This window comes from Electrona antarctica (genome assembly GCF_951216825.1).
Source record: "Electrona antarctica genome assembly, chromosome: 24".
In the NCBI taxonomy this organism is placed as follows: Eukaryota; Metazoa; Chordata; class Actinopteri; order Myctophiformes; family Myctophidae; genus Electrona; species Electrona antarctica.
Window position 1 is genome coordinate 21,600,661 of NC_136803.1, and position 14,767 is coordinate 21,615,427.

The 14,767-nt window shown below is 49.0% G+C and overlaps 1 protein-coding gene across 1 annotated transcript in view; it reads left to right on the forward strand.

Moving 5' to 3' along the window:
- The window catches only part of LOC306917398 (nck-associated protein 5-like), a 70,275-nt gene that overhangs the window by 38,655 nt on the left and 16,853 nt on the right, over window positions 1–14,767 (forward strand). Inside the window, exons 7-9 of the mRNA XM_079495618.1 lie at window positions 6,932–7,048; window positions 8,438–8,662; window positions 9,146–13,068. Of these exons, the coding sequence (XP_079351744.1) occupies window positions 6,932–7,048; window positions 8,438–8,662; window positions 9,146–13,068 (4,265 nt within the window). The remainder of the gene's footprint in view (window positions 1–6,931; window positions 7,049–8,437; window positions 8,663–9,145; window positions 13,069–14,767) is intronic.

Consider the following 14,767-nt stretch of genomic DNA (forward strand, 5'->3'; position numbering starts at 1 on the left):
CGTTACCATGGCCAGACCATGCCTATGCTCGGACGCAAATGAGATTCACGCGATTTCCACGCTATTTAATCCATGTTTCTCCCCTGCGTAATACGCTATTTGTTTTATGTGTTTAATTCGCCGTTTATTTATAATTAAAAAGAAATAGCGGATTTGTCGTGGACCTGCTGAGGAGGCCGTCGTGTTACGGTGACGAAACCGGAAATGGACCCGTGCTCTGGGCTGCAAGGGCTTCTGGGAAAATGAGTTCAATGCAAGTGAACGGTAGTTTCAACTGGGCTCCAGCAGCCCTCACTGCTTGTTGTTGTTTCCGCATCGCGACGGTGGAATATTTTTCGGTCAGGTCAGCTCCATATATGGAGATCTAAGGGTGGCAGCGGGGGCAGTGTCTTGAGGTAGGGCCGGGCCTGTTGAGAACTTTAGTTTTCGCCGGCTGCCGGGCACGGCTGTACTAATAACTTTGGGGCAGGCCCGTCTAGAGTTTAAATGGACCGGAATCAGTCAAAAGGGAGACATCAAAGAGGAAGGATGGATGGGGAAGGATCAACATATGGAATGTCACCATATATGGAGATCTAAGGGTTTGAGGTCAGATGTAGAGTTTCTGGTCAATATTGATGACATCAGGGATCTCCATCTCTGATGATGTCACGTGATGTCATGAGACCTGAGCACCATATATTACTTTCTGACTTTTTCCGAGCTTGTTTTTACTACAAAAAAATAATCTGCAGAATAATCAGCTGAACATATACACATGACACACACACACACACACACACACACACACACACACACACACACAAACAAGACTTTTTTCCTTTTCACCATTTGATTACAACGCCAATCGACGACAGACACGACACTTCAAGCCAAATTGTTCTGCTCCGCGTTATGCTCGAGACACCGCCGCCCGCCGTGAGAAAATTACTGATATTACCAGACAGACAGACAGACAGACAGACAGACAGACAGACAGACAGACAGACAGACACTGAGTTCTGAGTCTGACGCCATGCCTTTAATATGAGATGTGGAAAATGGAGCCTGACAGACGATAAGGTTAGAGGGGGAAGGGGGGGGGGGCTGTCAGTCCATCAGGAGAAGAGAGGCAGAGGGAGGAAGACGGACGAGCAAGGAGAGATAAGGCTGGAGAGAGAGAGAGAGAGAGAGAGAGAGAGAGAGAGAGAAGCAGCAAAGGGACACTGCCTGAAGAGAGACTGTAATGGGGTGTTAAGTGTAGTTCTGGTCACATGGTCACTTCAAGTTCCCCATGTCGGGTGTAAAGCGACCACGGTGAAGAATGGAGGGGGGGAGAGAGAGAGAGATTCCAGTTTTCATATTTGAGACGGGTGGAAAATGAAATGTCTCAGGGCTGTCATTATTTAGCAGCAGTGGATATTGAGTTTGAAGTGGTCTGAAAAGCCACCTCTTCAGACTCCATCTTAGCCCGTAGCACTTGCCCTCTAGCCCCGACTCATGTAACTTGAGTAGCATTTTATGTAGACATACGGTAGCACACTCTATATAGTGTATGGTAAATGCCTAAATTGTAGGCATTTAGCAGACGCTCTTAATCCAGAGCGATTTACAGTATAAGCAAGAACAAAAACATGGTAATACATCAAATACATAAAAATAATCATCAAGAATCATATACATACCACCTAACAGTGGAATATCTATATAATGAAACTATGCGTTGCTGTCGGGAGGAAACGTCATAACTCCATTTTTGAGAGCTGATCTGCAACAACCCGGTCACCAATCCTGCAATGGCATTCCTTGCATGGAAATGGGACCACGGTATTAATTGTCATTTCTGTTCATTCCTGTAATCTCAGGTATCACGGCTGACTTAATACATTAAGCCTGGAACGAAATAAATGTAAATATGAAATAAATGCTTAAACATGTAGCTAGGTGTAATGTTAGAGTCCACAGAAGTGAACCTTTTCAAGCCTGTTTTCTCAACTTGCTGTTTCTCTGCAAGACATTACTCTATAAGCCATATCTCCAAAACTGGTGGGTCAAACTGAACAACCAATATGTCAATTTGAAGCTATGATTCACTGCTTTCATATGACATGAGAAAACTAAAACAAAAAAAATGCAATGACAGAAATTGTCACATATGCATACAAGGAAAGAATCCACAATGAGATATAATATATGTACATACTGTAAGAATTAAGTGACAACACCAAATGAAGCTAAACACTGTTTGTTTTTGTTTTTTAATATCTCGAGAGTGAACATCAGATCATTATGTGATCCCTTCCATTTATGTAGCATTACTGAGTGTGACAGACATGTACAGTATAATATGGTAATTCAGTTGCCAATTACTGTTACAGTCGCTCTTTGCAAGGCAACCTCAGAGCCTCAAGGACACAACAAACAACACAAGCTTAAGTTCTAGGAGGTAAATAGAACTTTTAATATCTAAAGTAAATGTAGCAATTAAAGCCCTGCCTGAAATCCTCATATCTGTCTTTGGCAAGTGAGGATTCCTCTTTTGTATGTAAGAGCGGCATAAGATTTTGCTTCCCATGCACAGATCTGACATGCGATTGACGTAACAGTTGAGAAGAGATGAATCAGGTAATGGAGGACAGGACAGAGGAAGGTGAGCTCGCTGTGCGTGCGTGTATACGTGCGTGTGTGTGTGTGCGCGCACCCCTTTTTAGCACGTGCCTATGCGCCTTTTGACCAATGTCAGTTCATGGGGATGAGAGGCAGAGCCTACTATCATGCACTCGACCGAATGCATTTTGACGAGCCTGTATACGGCAGTGACTTTGCCCTTCATGGCGAGACCCTCCTTTCAAGAAGAAGTGTATACACCCCCTGGTCCTGGTCCTGTCACACCCACTCGTCATATGCGACCCCCCCCTCACCCCATGGCCTTGTGACATTATCGACTGAATCCTTGATGAGGATGCTGAGGAGGTGAAATGAAATCCTGCACCGGCGCCGTACGATAAGATCACTCCCTCCCTCCCCATGACACCCAAGCCACTCCCTCCCATCCCATGCCCTGTTGGACGCTGCTGCATGGGGCGGACGTGATGATGGCACTGAGCGATGTCTGGCTCTTCTTCAGAGGAGAGGCCATCTGGCACAGTGTACTTTCACCCAGTGGTTTTTTTTCAGCTCTTTTCATATCGAGGTCCATTTTTAATCCCATTCTGAACAGGAACCCGTGCCAGAAGCATTCCAGTGAATCACAGAATGGAACGTTTCATGTCAAAGAGAGACAAGTTGTAGGTTAAGGCTCTAAAGCAGGGATGGGCAACTTTGACGATGGAGAGGGCCACACACGGCCACACTGCATATTACTGTCGTAGCAAAAATAGCTGATCTACAAGCTAAAAACGTGTCGCACTGCGACACGTTTTTAGCTTGTAGATCAGCTATTTTTTGCTATATTTGAATTAAAATCCTGAATTATATTTTGCCATTTTTGAATTGGAATCCTGAAAAGTAACCTTTGTATTTAATTTCAAATTAATTTACCGTAGTTATAGTTATGTTAACTTTATGAACTAAATACAAATACACTGGACATAAAAAAGTCAATAACATTTTAATACTAGTCATTAAGCTACTAATTTAGACTGAAGTAATTTAAGCGGGTCGTGTTTGTATGTTTGGAATTGTAACAGCTGAAATCAATAATATATCAGAATTTTTATATTAACCTGAGGGCCACATTAAGTGATGATGGGGGCCGCATGTGGCCCCCGGGCCGCCAGTTGCCCGTGTGTGCTCTAAAGGATGTTGGTTGCTGCGATGGAATTTGCGTGAAATAAATAAATGATGTGTTTTACGGTAATTTTGAAGAAGATCTGTCAAAGGAAGTTCCTTTGGAGACATGGGGAGATAAACCTGACAAGTTACTTCACGCTCCACAGGCCCAAGGTTTTGGAATATAAAAGCAGTTTTGAACGCATCGTTGCTGAGCTTAATGTTTTTTACAATGTCTCAGAATAGAAGATTGTCCTTTACCTTATCTCTCTCGCGCACCCAGCTCTCTCTCTCTCTCTCTCTCTCTCTCTCTCTCGCACACGCGTCACACACGCCACGCGTGCGTGCGTGGCGTTTGTGCGTGCGAATGGATCAGGGGTCTGGGTCCGTTACCATGGCACCAGAATCGCTGCATCTCTCAGAGTCCAAGGCCAGAATGTGTCACTTATTTCCCCATTCCGCCCGCCGGTGTAAAGCCGTATCTGAAGAGCCATCATCAGGCCGCTCTGAAGGTCTATGTGGTGGGCTCATAATACGCTACGCAGAAAAGCACTCTCTCTCTCTCTCTCTCTCTCTGTCTCTCTCTGGCTTCTGTGTGTAATGATGAAAGTCGAGAGGAGAGAGGAGAGACAAATGTGGGCCCGTTCTGTTTCGTCTGCGTTTTACTTGCAATTTGCCTAATAGCAAAAGTAGGCGTAACGGTTTTGACATAATGTAATCTAATGTACAATGTGGGTTAGAGTGAGTTCATTTTGTTTAGAACAGTGGTTTTCAACCAGCGGTCCGGGAACCACCAGTGGTCCTTGAGGGGAGGGGGTTCCAGGTGGTCCTTGAGGGGAGGGCGTTCCAGGTGGTCCCCATGCTAACTGATGGAGAGTTGGTAACCAGAATGAATGGTCCCAACCACCATGTAGTCATTAAGTGATTTAAATTCATTTTTATTGTCATTATTATTGTGCTATTTTGTAGTTAGGTTTCCGGATGAAATTGTTGGGTTTTTATTTTATGCCTGAAGTTTCCTTGTGAAATTGTTGAAGGTGACTTTGTCTTTTAACCCATTTAGACCTGGAAAAAAGGCTTCTAAATCCTAAAAGGTTTCTGAAAAAAACATATTTCTATATCAGTGGTTTTCAAACTATTTCATGTAAAGGCAAGGACCCCAAACATTATGTAATTGGCTGCCGACCCCCATCTGAAAATACAGTATGTAGTTCCAGGGACACCCCCCAGAAGCAAAGATTTTAGTTAAAAACGTTCGCTCTGAAAGAATATATATTCAAAGATTTGCTTCACGATTTTTCTAAAAATAGCAGATCTACAAGCTTGTAGCGCGGCACTCGGTGCTCGGTGCTATATAGATCTGCTATTTTTCAATAGCCAAAGTATAGCACAATGCTTGAAACGTTCCCGTCTTGAACGGGATAAACTGCCATGCGGTTTTCTCAACAGATCTCTCCTTATATAATAACTCACTCTGCGTGGCTCTGTCTCACAGTGCGAGGGGGGGGGGGACCAAGAAGGACAGCGAGTTTCATTTTAACGTCGCCAGAGCTAATAATGATATATTGGGGGGGAGGGCCCACCCCCCCGGTGGGGCGGGCGGCGGAGAAATTATATTCCGCTGTATATTATACGCTCCACACATGACTCCCCGAATGAACATTAGATACACTCACACCCTGGGCAGCACGGAAAAGGAAATGCGGCCATAATATTATAATATGATCAAATGTTTTGTTTCAGCATAATTTCAGTTGATCTGAGCGCCGGGAACTGAGCTGTAATTAGAGTCTGAGATTAAATAATGTGGAAAATTGTATTTGGGATTTTTATTTTTATATATCCTCCTTCCCTCTGGTGTGCGAGAGTTATAAGGAACGGAAGCGAGCGGTGGAGAGAACGGACCGACACAAATTGGTGTATGAACTTAAGAGGGAATCCCTGGCTCCCCGATGCAATTATTTCTCATTCACATTAATTATTTCCAACGGATGACATTAATGATTTGGTGTAAAGACTGGGATGCAGGGGCCCTGCATGGGGTCGCTGGAAATGAAGGGCCAAGAGGGCTCCTCTCGAAGTCAGCAAGATCAACCGAAAGTAAATAGGCCATGTGTTTTTTGGCGGGCCTTGATGCCGTCATAATGGCTGATTTTACACTTGCTGAAAATAGCCGATCTACAAGCTCACAACGCGCCGCACTGCGACGCGTTGTGAGCTTGAAGTGTAAAATGACTTAGAGTCTGACATCAATATCGGTAGAGGGCGCAAAGTTCATGTACTTTTTATTAGCATTGTAATCCCCATAGGGGGATTTTAGTTCGCCTCGTATAAGAACTGTGTTTGAACAAATCATCCAGGCCGCTTCACTCATAATTATGAAGAATGAACTGACTGTTACATTTTCGCTAGAAACAGACTGTATATCATATATGAGTGACTGACTGTCGCAAACGATACAGAGACACCTCCCTGACAATAACACAGAGACACTTTATTTTCCACAATGCTTATAGTAGACGATATTAAGATCACCCCATGTTATTCTCCATAGAGAAATTACTTCCGTGAACCAGGGGAATCGAGGGGACGAGCGAGTGACGTCAGGACTTCGGTGCTCTATACTGGATCTCTTGTCCACTGGTCCCTTCCTAACATTAGTCTAGTTTTATTCGTTGACGAAATTGTCAATATATTTAGCTTTATAGTTTTAGTCATCATAGCTTAGTTTTCATTTAGTTTCCATTTAGTTTTCGTGAGTGAAAAAAGGTAGTCGACGAACATGTGTTTTGAACATAGGAACGCCTGCAGTGCTGAAAGTGCTTACAGTCGTCTTTTTTGTCTTTGTCTTTTTTCTTTTGTCTGCCCGCTCTTTCTTCTTTTTCTCCTTCTGAAATGTACACTCTGAAGCGATATTGCCCTTTGCCCCTGTTAAGTGTTGACTTGATGCCATATGTGGTCCTGAAGAAAGCAAGGATGTTACAGAGACACTGGAGATGGAGTCACTTGGAGGGGGGAGGGAGGGAAGAGGGGTGAAAAAAAATTCCTGGGAACTGCACTTGTGCCCTATGTATGCATAGAAATGCTGTTATTGTAATGCTTTTTCCAAATAAAATAAATATTATAAAAAAAAAAGAAAGTGCTTACAGTCCTGTCTGTGCGTGTCCTCCATGTCTTTCAGAAACTGCACTCTCGGATCATGGATCTGTCTGCGGCAGACCTGCTCCTGGAGCCAGAACGAAGCAAAGCAGGCCTCCTCCTTTCCAGGAACGCGGCAGCGGACCCCCCGTCGTCTCATGTAAGCTCAGTGCAGGAGTCAAGATGTTTCTCAAGCTATGTGACCTCCTCGCGTCGTGTACACCTACCACGCTGCTGTACTGTATACTGTATACCTACCACGCTGCCGTTGTTGACCCCAAGAAATCATTACCGGATATTAACCTGTTTAGACCGGAGAGGTCGATTCTACAAATGGCTTCTAATTCCTATATCAGTTTTCTGGAGAAAAACTTATGTTGCTATAACAGCGGTACTCAACAATATTTTATATATGTCAAGGACCCCCCCTCCCCCAGAATGATATGTATTTGGTCGCAGACCCCCATCTCAAAATATGTTGTTCCGGAGACACCCCCCCCCCCCCCCAGAAGCAAATATTTCAGTTAAAAACGTTCGCTGTGAAATAATATATATTCAAAGATTTGCGTCACATTTTCACGATTTTTTCAATAGCAGACCTACAAGCTCTGCTATTTTTCAATAGCTAAAGTATAACATTACGCTTAAAACACCAAAAGGAGTTCCCGCCCAAAATGTGTTAAAATACAAAAAGGGCCAACCATTTGGAGACCTGACCCTTCCCTCTCTCAGCAAGCAGAGCACATGAGTATCACTTATTGGCTCCAAAAGAAATAAATCCCTGTCGCGTTACCAGAAAAGCCATCGATTGAGACTCGTCATCGGTAAAAATGACTCCACGGAACGGCGCGGTACATTACTCATCTTATGTATTATGCATTGAGTTCTGGAAATGAGTTTGCTCCAATCTTTAGACCTTTGCCCCCCGCCTCCCTCCCTCCCCTGGAGAATGTCAGCTGATAAGACACGCGTGCATGCATGCTCCAAGACGGGGCGGGGGACTATCCATCCATCCGTCCATCCTCAACCGCTTATCCATGGCCGGGTCGCGGGAGGCAACAGCAGTGTTGATTCCGTCGACTAAATCTAAGACGAAAAGTGTTCGTCGACTACCTTTTTCCACTGACGAAAACTAAATGAAAACTAAGCTATGATGACTAAAACTAAGACTAAATAATATACTGATAATTTCGTCAACAAATAAAAACTAGACTAAAATGTTAGGAAGGGACTAGTGGACAAGATATCGAGTAAAAGTCATTTTACAATTAGTTGCATGCTGAAAATAGCCGATCTATAAGCTCACAACGCGCCGCAGCGCGACGCGTTGTGAGCTTGTAGATCAGCTATTTTCAGTGTGTCATTACGACGGCATGAAGGCCCGCCAAAAGACATTTTGTTCGACTAAATCAACTGTAGATTTAGTCGACAAAAATCTAAAACTAAACAGCATTCCAGGTGACTACAATGTGACTAAAACTAAATGAAAACGGATCAAGAGACAAAACAACACTCTTTCATGTTCACTGTATGTATGTTCTTCTCACAGGAAGTCCAGCCAAACGGGAATAGAACGGGTTCTTCGTATCTCTCCACCGCGGCGGCCAAGTGTCTGAGCCAGTGGAGTCTGAGCGCGTCGTCGTCCCCGGCGCCCCCTGCTGCCTACCCGCGAGGCAGCAGCTGTAGCAGCAGCGAGCTGTCCCTGTCAAGTGCCTGCAGCGAATACTCCAGCGGCTCCTACACCTGGAACGACGGACGCTCCTGTGGGAAAATGGTAATATACGCTAGCTGGGCTTCTTTCACTTCTAGTGATTTTTACTAGTTGACTAGTTGCCTAGTTGTTTGACATCGAGCTGGTCATTTTTTTGTTTTAAAACCCATTCAGGACGCGAAGGAACCCCTTTATGCATTATGTTATACTTTAGCTATTGAAAAATAGCAGATCTACAAGCTCATAGCGCGGCACCGAGTGCCGTGCTACGAGCTTGTAGATCTGCAGCGAACAAGATATTGTCAGATGGGGGTCCGCGGTCAAATACATATAATGTTTTCGGTCGTTGACATGAAATAGTTAGAGAACTACTGACTTAGAAACATGTTTTTTTTCCACGATTTAGAAGACATTTAATATAATCTGGTCACAGGTTCTCAAAGGGGTTGAAATTCTAATTAAAATGACTTCTGAGAGCTTCAACCTTCTCTCCCTCTTCTCTCTCCCCCCCCCCCCCCCCCCCCCCTTGTGTTTCCTTCCCTCCAGTCGTCTCTGACCTGGGAGAAGAGGCTGAGCCTGGGCTCGTCGGCGCCCGGCAACATCTGCGCCGCCCCGGCCTCCTCCGAGGAGCACCCACCGCTGCCCACGCGGAGCAGAGCCAATAAGGAGAGCCACATCCTGGAGGGCCTGCGCAAGCTCCAGAGGAGGAAGCACCGGAGGAGCTCCTCCGCGTCCTCCCGGGGGGTGTCCCGGTCGGGCGGCGGGGGGGAGAAGGACTGCATGGACTCCAACGAGGGCATCTACTCGCTGGGCATCAAGAGCAGCGGCGGCGGCAAGGGGGTCTGCAAGCCCCACGGGGCGTACGTGGGCCGAGCCGTGGTCTCCTTGGGGTTCGGGGGCGCGGGCGCCGCCATCGTCAAGAGGTTTTCGTATGACTCTGATGACGCGGACGACGAATCGGCGGCGGCGGCGCATCACGCCGGGCGCCAGAGGGGGGACGACGACAGCGTCCCGTGCAGAGACAGCTGGTTGTCCGGTTGTCAGACGAGGCTCTCGCGCAGCACCTCGGAAAGTCTGTGCAGCTGGGAGGGGCCGCAGGACAACGGCGTGAGCGACGGGGGGGACGTGGTCGGGGCGGGTGGTCCCGACGACGCTAAGCGCCCTCCGCCCTCCGGCTACGACTCCAAAGAGCGCCCCGAGAGGCTGATGAGCTTCATCAGCAGCTTCCTCTCCGGGGGACTCGGAGGAGGGGTGGGGCGGGCCTCGGCGTTCTCCAAACCCACCAAACTCCACCGCCACGTCCCGCCTGCTGCTGCTGCTTCTGCTGACCCCGAGGTTCCCAACCACTCGTCGGACCCGGAAGACCCCCTGGAGCCTGCCTTGGAGGCCCAGAGGCCGTCCAGGGGGCCCACCAAGCTGTTAGTGACCCCGTGCTGGAGGAGAGACCCGGGACGGACACAGTCGGCCGACGGGAGGCCCAGGCCTTTCAGCCTGATCAAGGAACCCAGCGGGGGGTCGGCGGGTCAGGGTCAGTTCGCCAAGTCTGAGGAGAGCCTCATGGCGATATTTGACGCAGACGGACAGCCTATTGAACTAAGCACTCAGACACTTTCCACTGGCGCCGCCGGGCCTCGCAATGACATTCCAAATAGCAGAGTGGCGGCGGTGGGCTGCACGCGACCGGTGTCCCAAGAGAGGCCGACCAGACAGAAAGGAGGAGGCAACGGGAGGAACTATGGCGTGCTCGAATCCCCGGAAAAGCCATCGGAGTTTCAGAGTAAGCCGAGTAAGGCTCCCAAAGCGAGCAATAGTAGCGAAGGCAGCGCGGAGCGGTCGGTACATCTGCCGCCGCAAAAGAAACTGATCAAACCGCTGAGCGCGCGCGCTAACAGAGGCCACCCCATCCCTCCCGTCATCATCGGTGACTCCACCGCCGCCTCCAAGTCCAACGGCTCCAAGATACCCGGCACACGGAACAAGCCGTCGGCATCTCCGCTACGGGTCTCTAAAGGTTCCTCCACTGAACCCGCGGGCAACGCGGTGAACGTAAGCCAGGAGAAACTATCACCCTCGTCCCCTCCCGTCAAACTGTCCAGGTACATCAAACCCTCCTCGGGGGGAGGAAGCTGCAGCGCTCAGAGCCCCAAAGCCGCCAACGCCAAACTCTGGAGCAAGTGCGGCGTCGCCTCTGGCTCGCCACTGCCATCCAGGAGGCACCATCATCTGGAGCAGCACGTGGACAACGACAACGTGGGCACCGAGCAGCCCACCCGAGACCAACACTGTGAAACCACCAGCAAACAAAACAAACTCAGGTCTCCGTCGCCCCCGCTGCCCCCGGGGCGCAGCACCTCCCTGCTGATCAGACCCAACTACGAGGGAGGGTCTCCTCAGGCACATAAAGCACCCGCTGCACCCACCACTGTGAGGGGACCTCCCCCGAGCTACCACCCGCCTCCCGTACCAAATAATATGCAAGCCACGCTCCCCGTCAAGGGCCACGCCGACGCCGTGGACTTTGACGCGGGTTACGGGACCGCCCTTGCACCTCAAAAGCTGGCCGACAAGACGACGGGTCAGAACCTCCTCCCCAAATCCCCCGCCGCCGCCGCCACGACCCAGAGCAAAGGCACTTACAAGCGGACGGCGCCCGTCAAGCACTACCTCTCCTCCTCCTCCGCAACCTCAGGATGTCCTCCTCCGGAGTCTGAACACGCTGCACCGCCGAAAGGCTCCAAGAACGGCCCGCCCCCCTACGGCGCCCTCCGTGGCACCTCGCTGCAGGGCCCGTCGTTTGTGAGCAAGAGGGGGTCGGTCCACGAACAGCCAACACACAAGACCTCCTCCGCTGGTCCACCCGGGTCACTTCAGGACCAGCCTCCGTGTAACACGGAGCCGCAGGACAGCAAGCTAGTAGTAACTGTAGCCGGCCCGCCATGCATCTCTGCTGTGACGTCCCCCAATGCTGTAGAAAGAAGCTCAAAGACTCGCATCCCCATGGGATTCAAAGCCTTTCTGAAATCTCCCCCCGCGCACAAGAGCGGCCAGTCTGTGGCGGGCCAAAAAAGCGAGAAAGATCACATCAACTCGGCGTCCAGGGAAACGGTGACCTTCAACGCCTCCACCCAGTGCGACGGCCCGCTGCAACCCGAGTATAGTATGGATTCGTCGCCCATGACCTCCGTCGCGGAGGGGCAAGGTGACGTCCTCCAGGGCAGATCACTGGAAGGGGAGGCGGCGCTCGGCGCTGTGCTGCTCGAGGAGGAGGGCGGGGAGGCGTGTGATAAAGGGAAGAGGGGCAGCCAGCTTTTCTCCAGGTCCATCTCCGTCACCACCAAACCTCACCTGAAGCCGGCTCTGGGGATGAACGGGGCGAAGGCCCGCAGCCAGAGCTTCAGCACCAACTACATGGAGAAACCCAACGTCGGCGCGCCAGACAACGGGCCGTCGTCGTCGGGCAAAATCCGAACTCAGATTATCACCAACTCCGGCGAGAGGGGGAACTCCCTGTCGAGGCAGAGCTCCATGGAGGTACCCTGTGGCGTCGCGTCTGCCGAGAGCCCTGCCCATCGTTCCAGGAACCGGCTGAGCCTTTACGGAGGCCTGCCGGGGTCCTGCAACAACAGCCATGGCATACTCCCCGACAGAACGTCTAAATCAGGGCCCAATAAAGTGGAATGGTCGCAAAGCACGATGAAGGGGGAGGTAATCACCCCTCCCCAGCCACAGAAAGAAGCTCGTAGCTTACCCATTACGGACAGGATCGGCTTGAAGAACTCCAGAAAGCCGGCCAAGGTCACATCCTATCCACAGTTTCAGTCTCCATCCTCTCACGTCCGTGACCCCAACTCCACTCTACTTTTGACCGATGTAGCAACAAGCCCCGTCACTAAACCGGACGTGAGCTGGATCATCAAAGCCCAAACGTGCTCCCCCTCCTCCTCCTCCTCGAACGAAGTAGTTCCAGACGTCGTGGAGGAGAAGAAAGCGCTCAGTCCGACGGCGACGGCCTGCACCATCGAGGAGAAGGTCATGATGGGGATCGAGGAGAACCTGCAGAAATGCCAGCAGGAACAACAGGAGAAGGTGACGGAGACCAAGCAGAAGACGGGGCCCTCGCTGGCCAACTGGTTCGGCCTGCGCAGGAGCAAGCTGCCTGCGCTGAGCGGCGCCAAGAAAGGCGATCCCTCCTCCTCCTCCTCCTCCCCCAGCAACAAGGGAAAGGAGCTGAAGACCATCGGCTCCGTGCTCGGCGGCGGCAAGCAGGCCAAGGCCGACAAGAAGAAGGACAAGAAGAAGAACGAGTGTAAAGACAGCCCCGAGGAGCAGAACCTGAGCCACGAGGCCAACAACAAGCTGAGCTCCATCATGGACCAGTGCAACATCCAGATGGGCCAGATCGCCACTCAGATCCACTGCACCACGGCCTACTTTGGTAAAGACCAGTTCATGAAGGACTTCCTTGGCAGGTCAGTGTATAAATATAAACTATATATAGTTTTGTGAGGGCGCTAGCATTATTATGTTATACTTTAGCTGTTGAAAAATAGCAGATCTACTAAGCTCATAGCGCGGCACCGAGTGCCGTGCTGTGAGCTTGTAGATCTATTTTTTGAAAATTCCTGAAAATGTGCAGAGCAAAATGTTTTTAACTCAAATCTTTGTTTCTGGGGGGGGGGGGGGGGGGGCCTGGAATTACATATTTTCAGATGGGGTCTGCGGCCAATTACATATAATTTTTGGGGGTCCTTGACATGAAATAGTTTGAGAACGACTGACATGGGAAACATGGGGTTTTTCAGAAAACTGTCAGGATTTAGAAGACATTTGTAGAATCGTCCTCAGGTCTAAATGGGTTAAGGCTGCATGTAAACACAAACATTGTCCCAACACAAACATTAAATGCCATTGATAATGAATGGCCAGTTTTTTTAGTGTTTGCGTAAACACAAACATTGCGTAAACACAGACTTAAGACGAAGGTGAGGACGCAAATTATAATTCGCCGGAATGAGATGATGATGATGATGTGATAAGAGCGCCCTTCACTTAAGTTCACGCGGGTGTGATTTTTATTCACAAACATTTGATGAATTAACCAAAACTTTGAAAAGTTTTTTACCCGAATCCTTTTAGTTCTATACGATTGTATTTTTTTTTTTACGTTCTATACAATAGAACAATAGACAATTGTTATAGTGTGAAATCCGAATGACACATTTTGACGCATTGTTGCGAGGATTTTGACGATGCTGCCAAATGTCACTCTCACTCTCAGCCATCTGTTTCATGCTATCAAAAATATAACATGACCCTTCGCTCGGCTCTAAACCATTTTGGGAGGGAACCCCTTTTGGTGTTTTAAACATTATGTTATAATTTAGCTATTGAAAAATAGCAGATCTACAAGCTCATAGCGCGCCACCGAGTGGCGCGCTACGAGCTTGTAGGTCTGCTATTTTTGAAAAATCGTGAAAATATTTATTTCAGAAAACTGGAGGATTTAGAAGATTTTTTTAAAATTTTGAGATCAGGTCTAAATGGGTTAAACAACATCACAGCTGTCTGTCTGTCTGCTAAACAACATGGTCTCGAGACTCTAAAACCCGTCATGAATTTGACGTTTGTTGTCGCCAGCTGTTTGTAGACGAGAATCTCAAGACGCCGCCAGTCGTGTTCGCTTGAAGTACCTTCTCCGTCAGGGGAACGCTTCACACACACACACACACACACATCACACACACCCTTCAAGGAACTGATTGGCCACTCAAGTCGCCACCGGCACATTGTCGTTATCGCGAGCAGTTTTCAGACGATAATCTGTCAGTGGTAGCTGAAGGCTTCCCAGGGGACCTCGACAAAGTGTTTAAACCATTCTGGGCGGAAACCCCTGTTGGTGTTTCAAGCATTATGTTATACTTTAGCTATTGAAAAATAGCAGATCTACAAGCTCATAGCGCGCCACCGAGTGGCGCGCTACGAGCTTGTAGGTCTGCTATTTTTTTTAAATCGTTCAAATGTGGCGTAAATCATTGAATATATATTTCAGGCCCAGGCGGTGGCGTAACCGTCTGGGCACCCGACTGGTAATCCAGTCGCAGTGTGCCGCGGGTTCGACTCCCGAGCCCGACACGGCCTTTACTGCATGTCTTCCCCCATCTCTCTCCC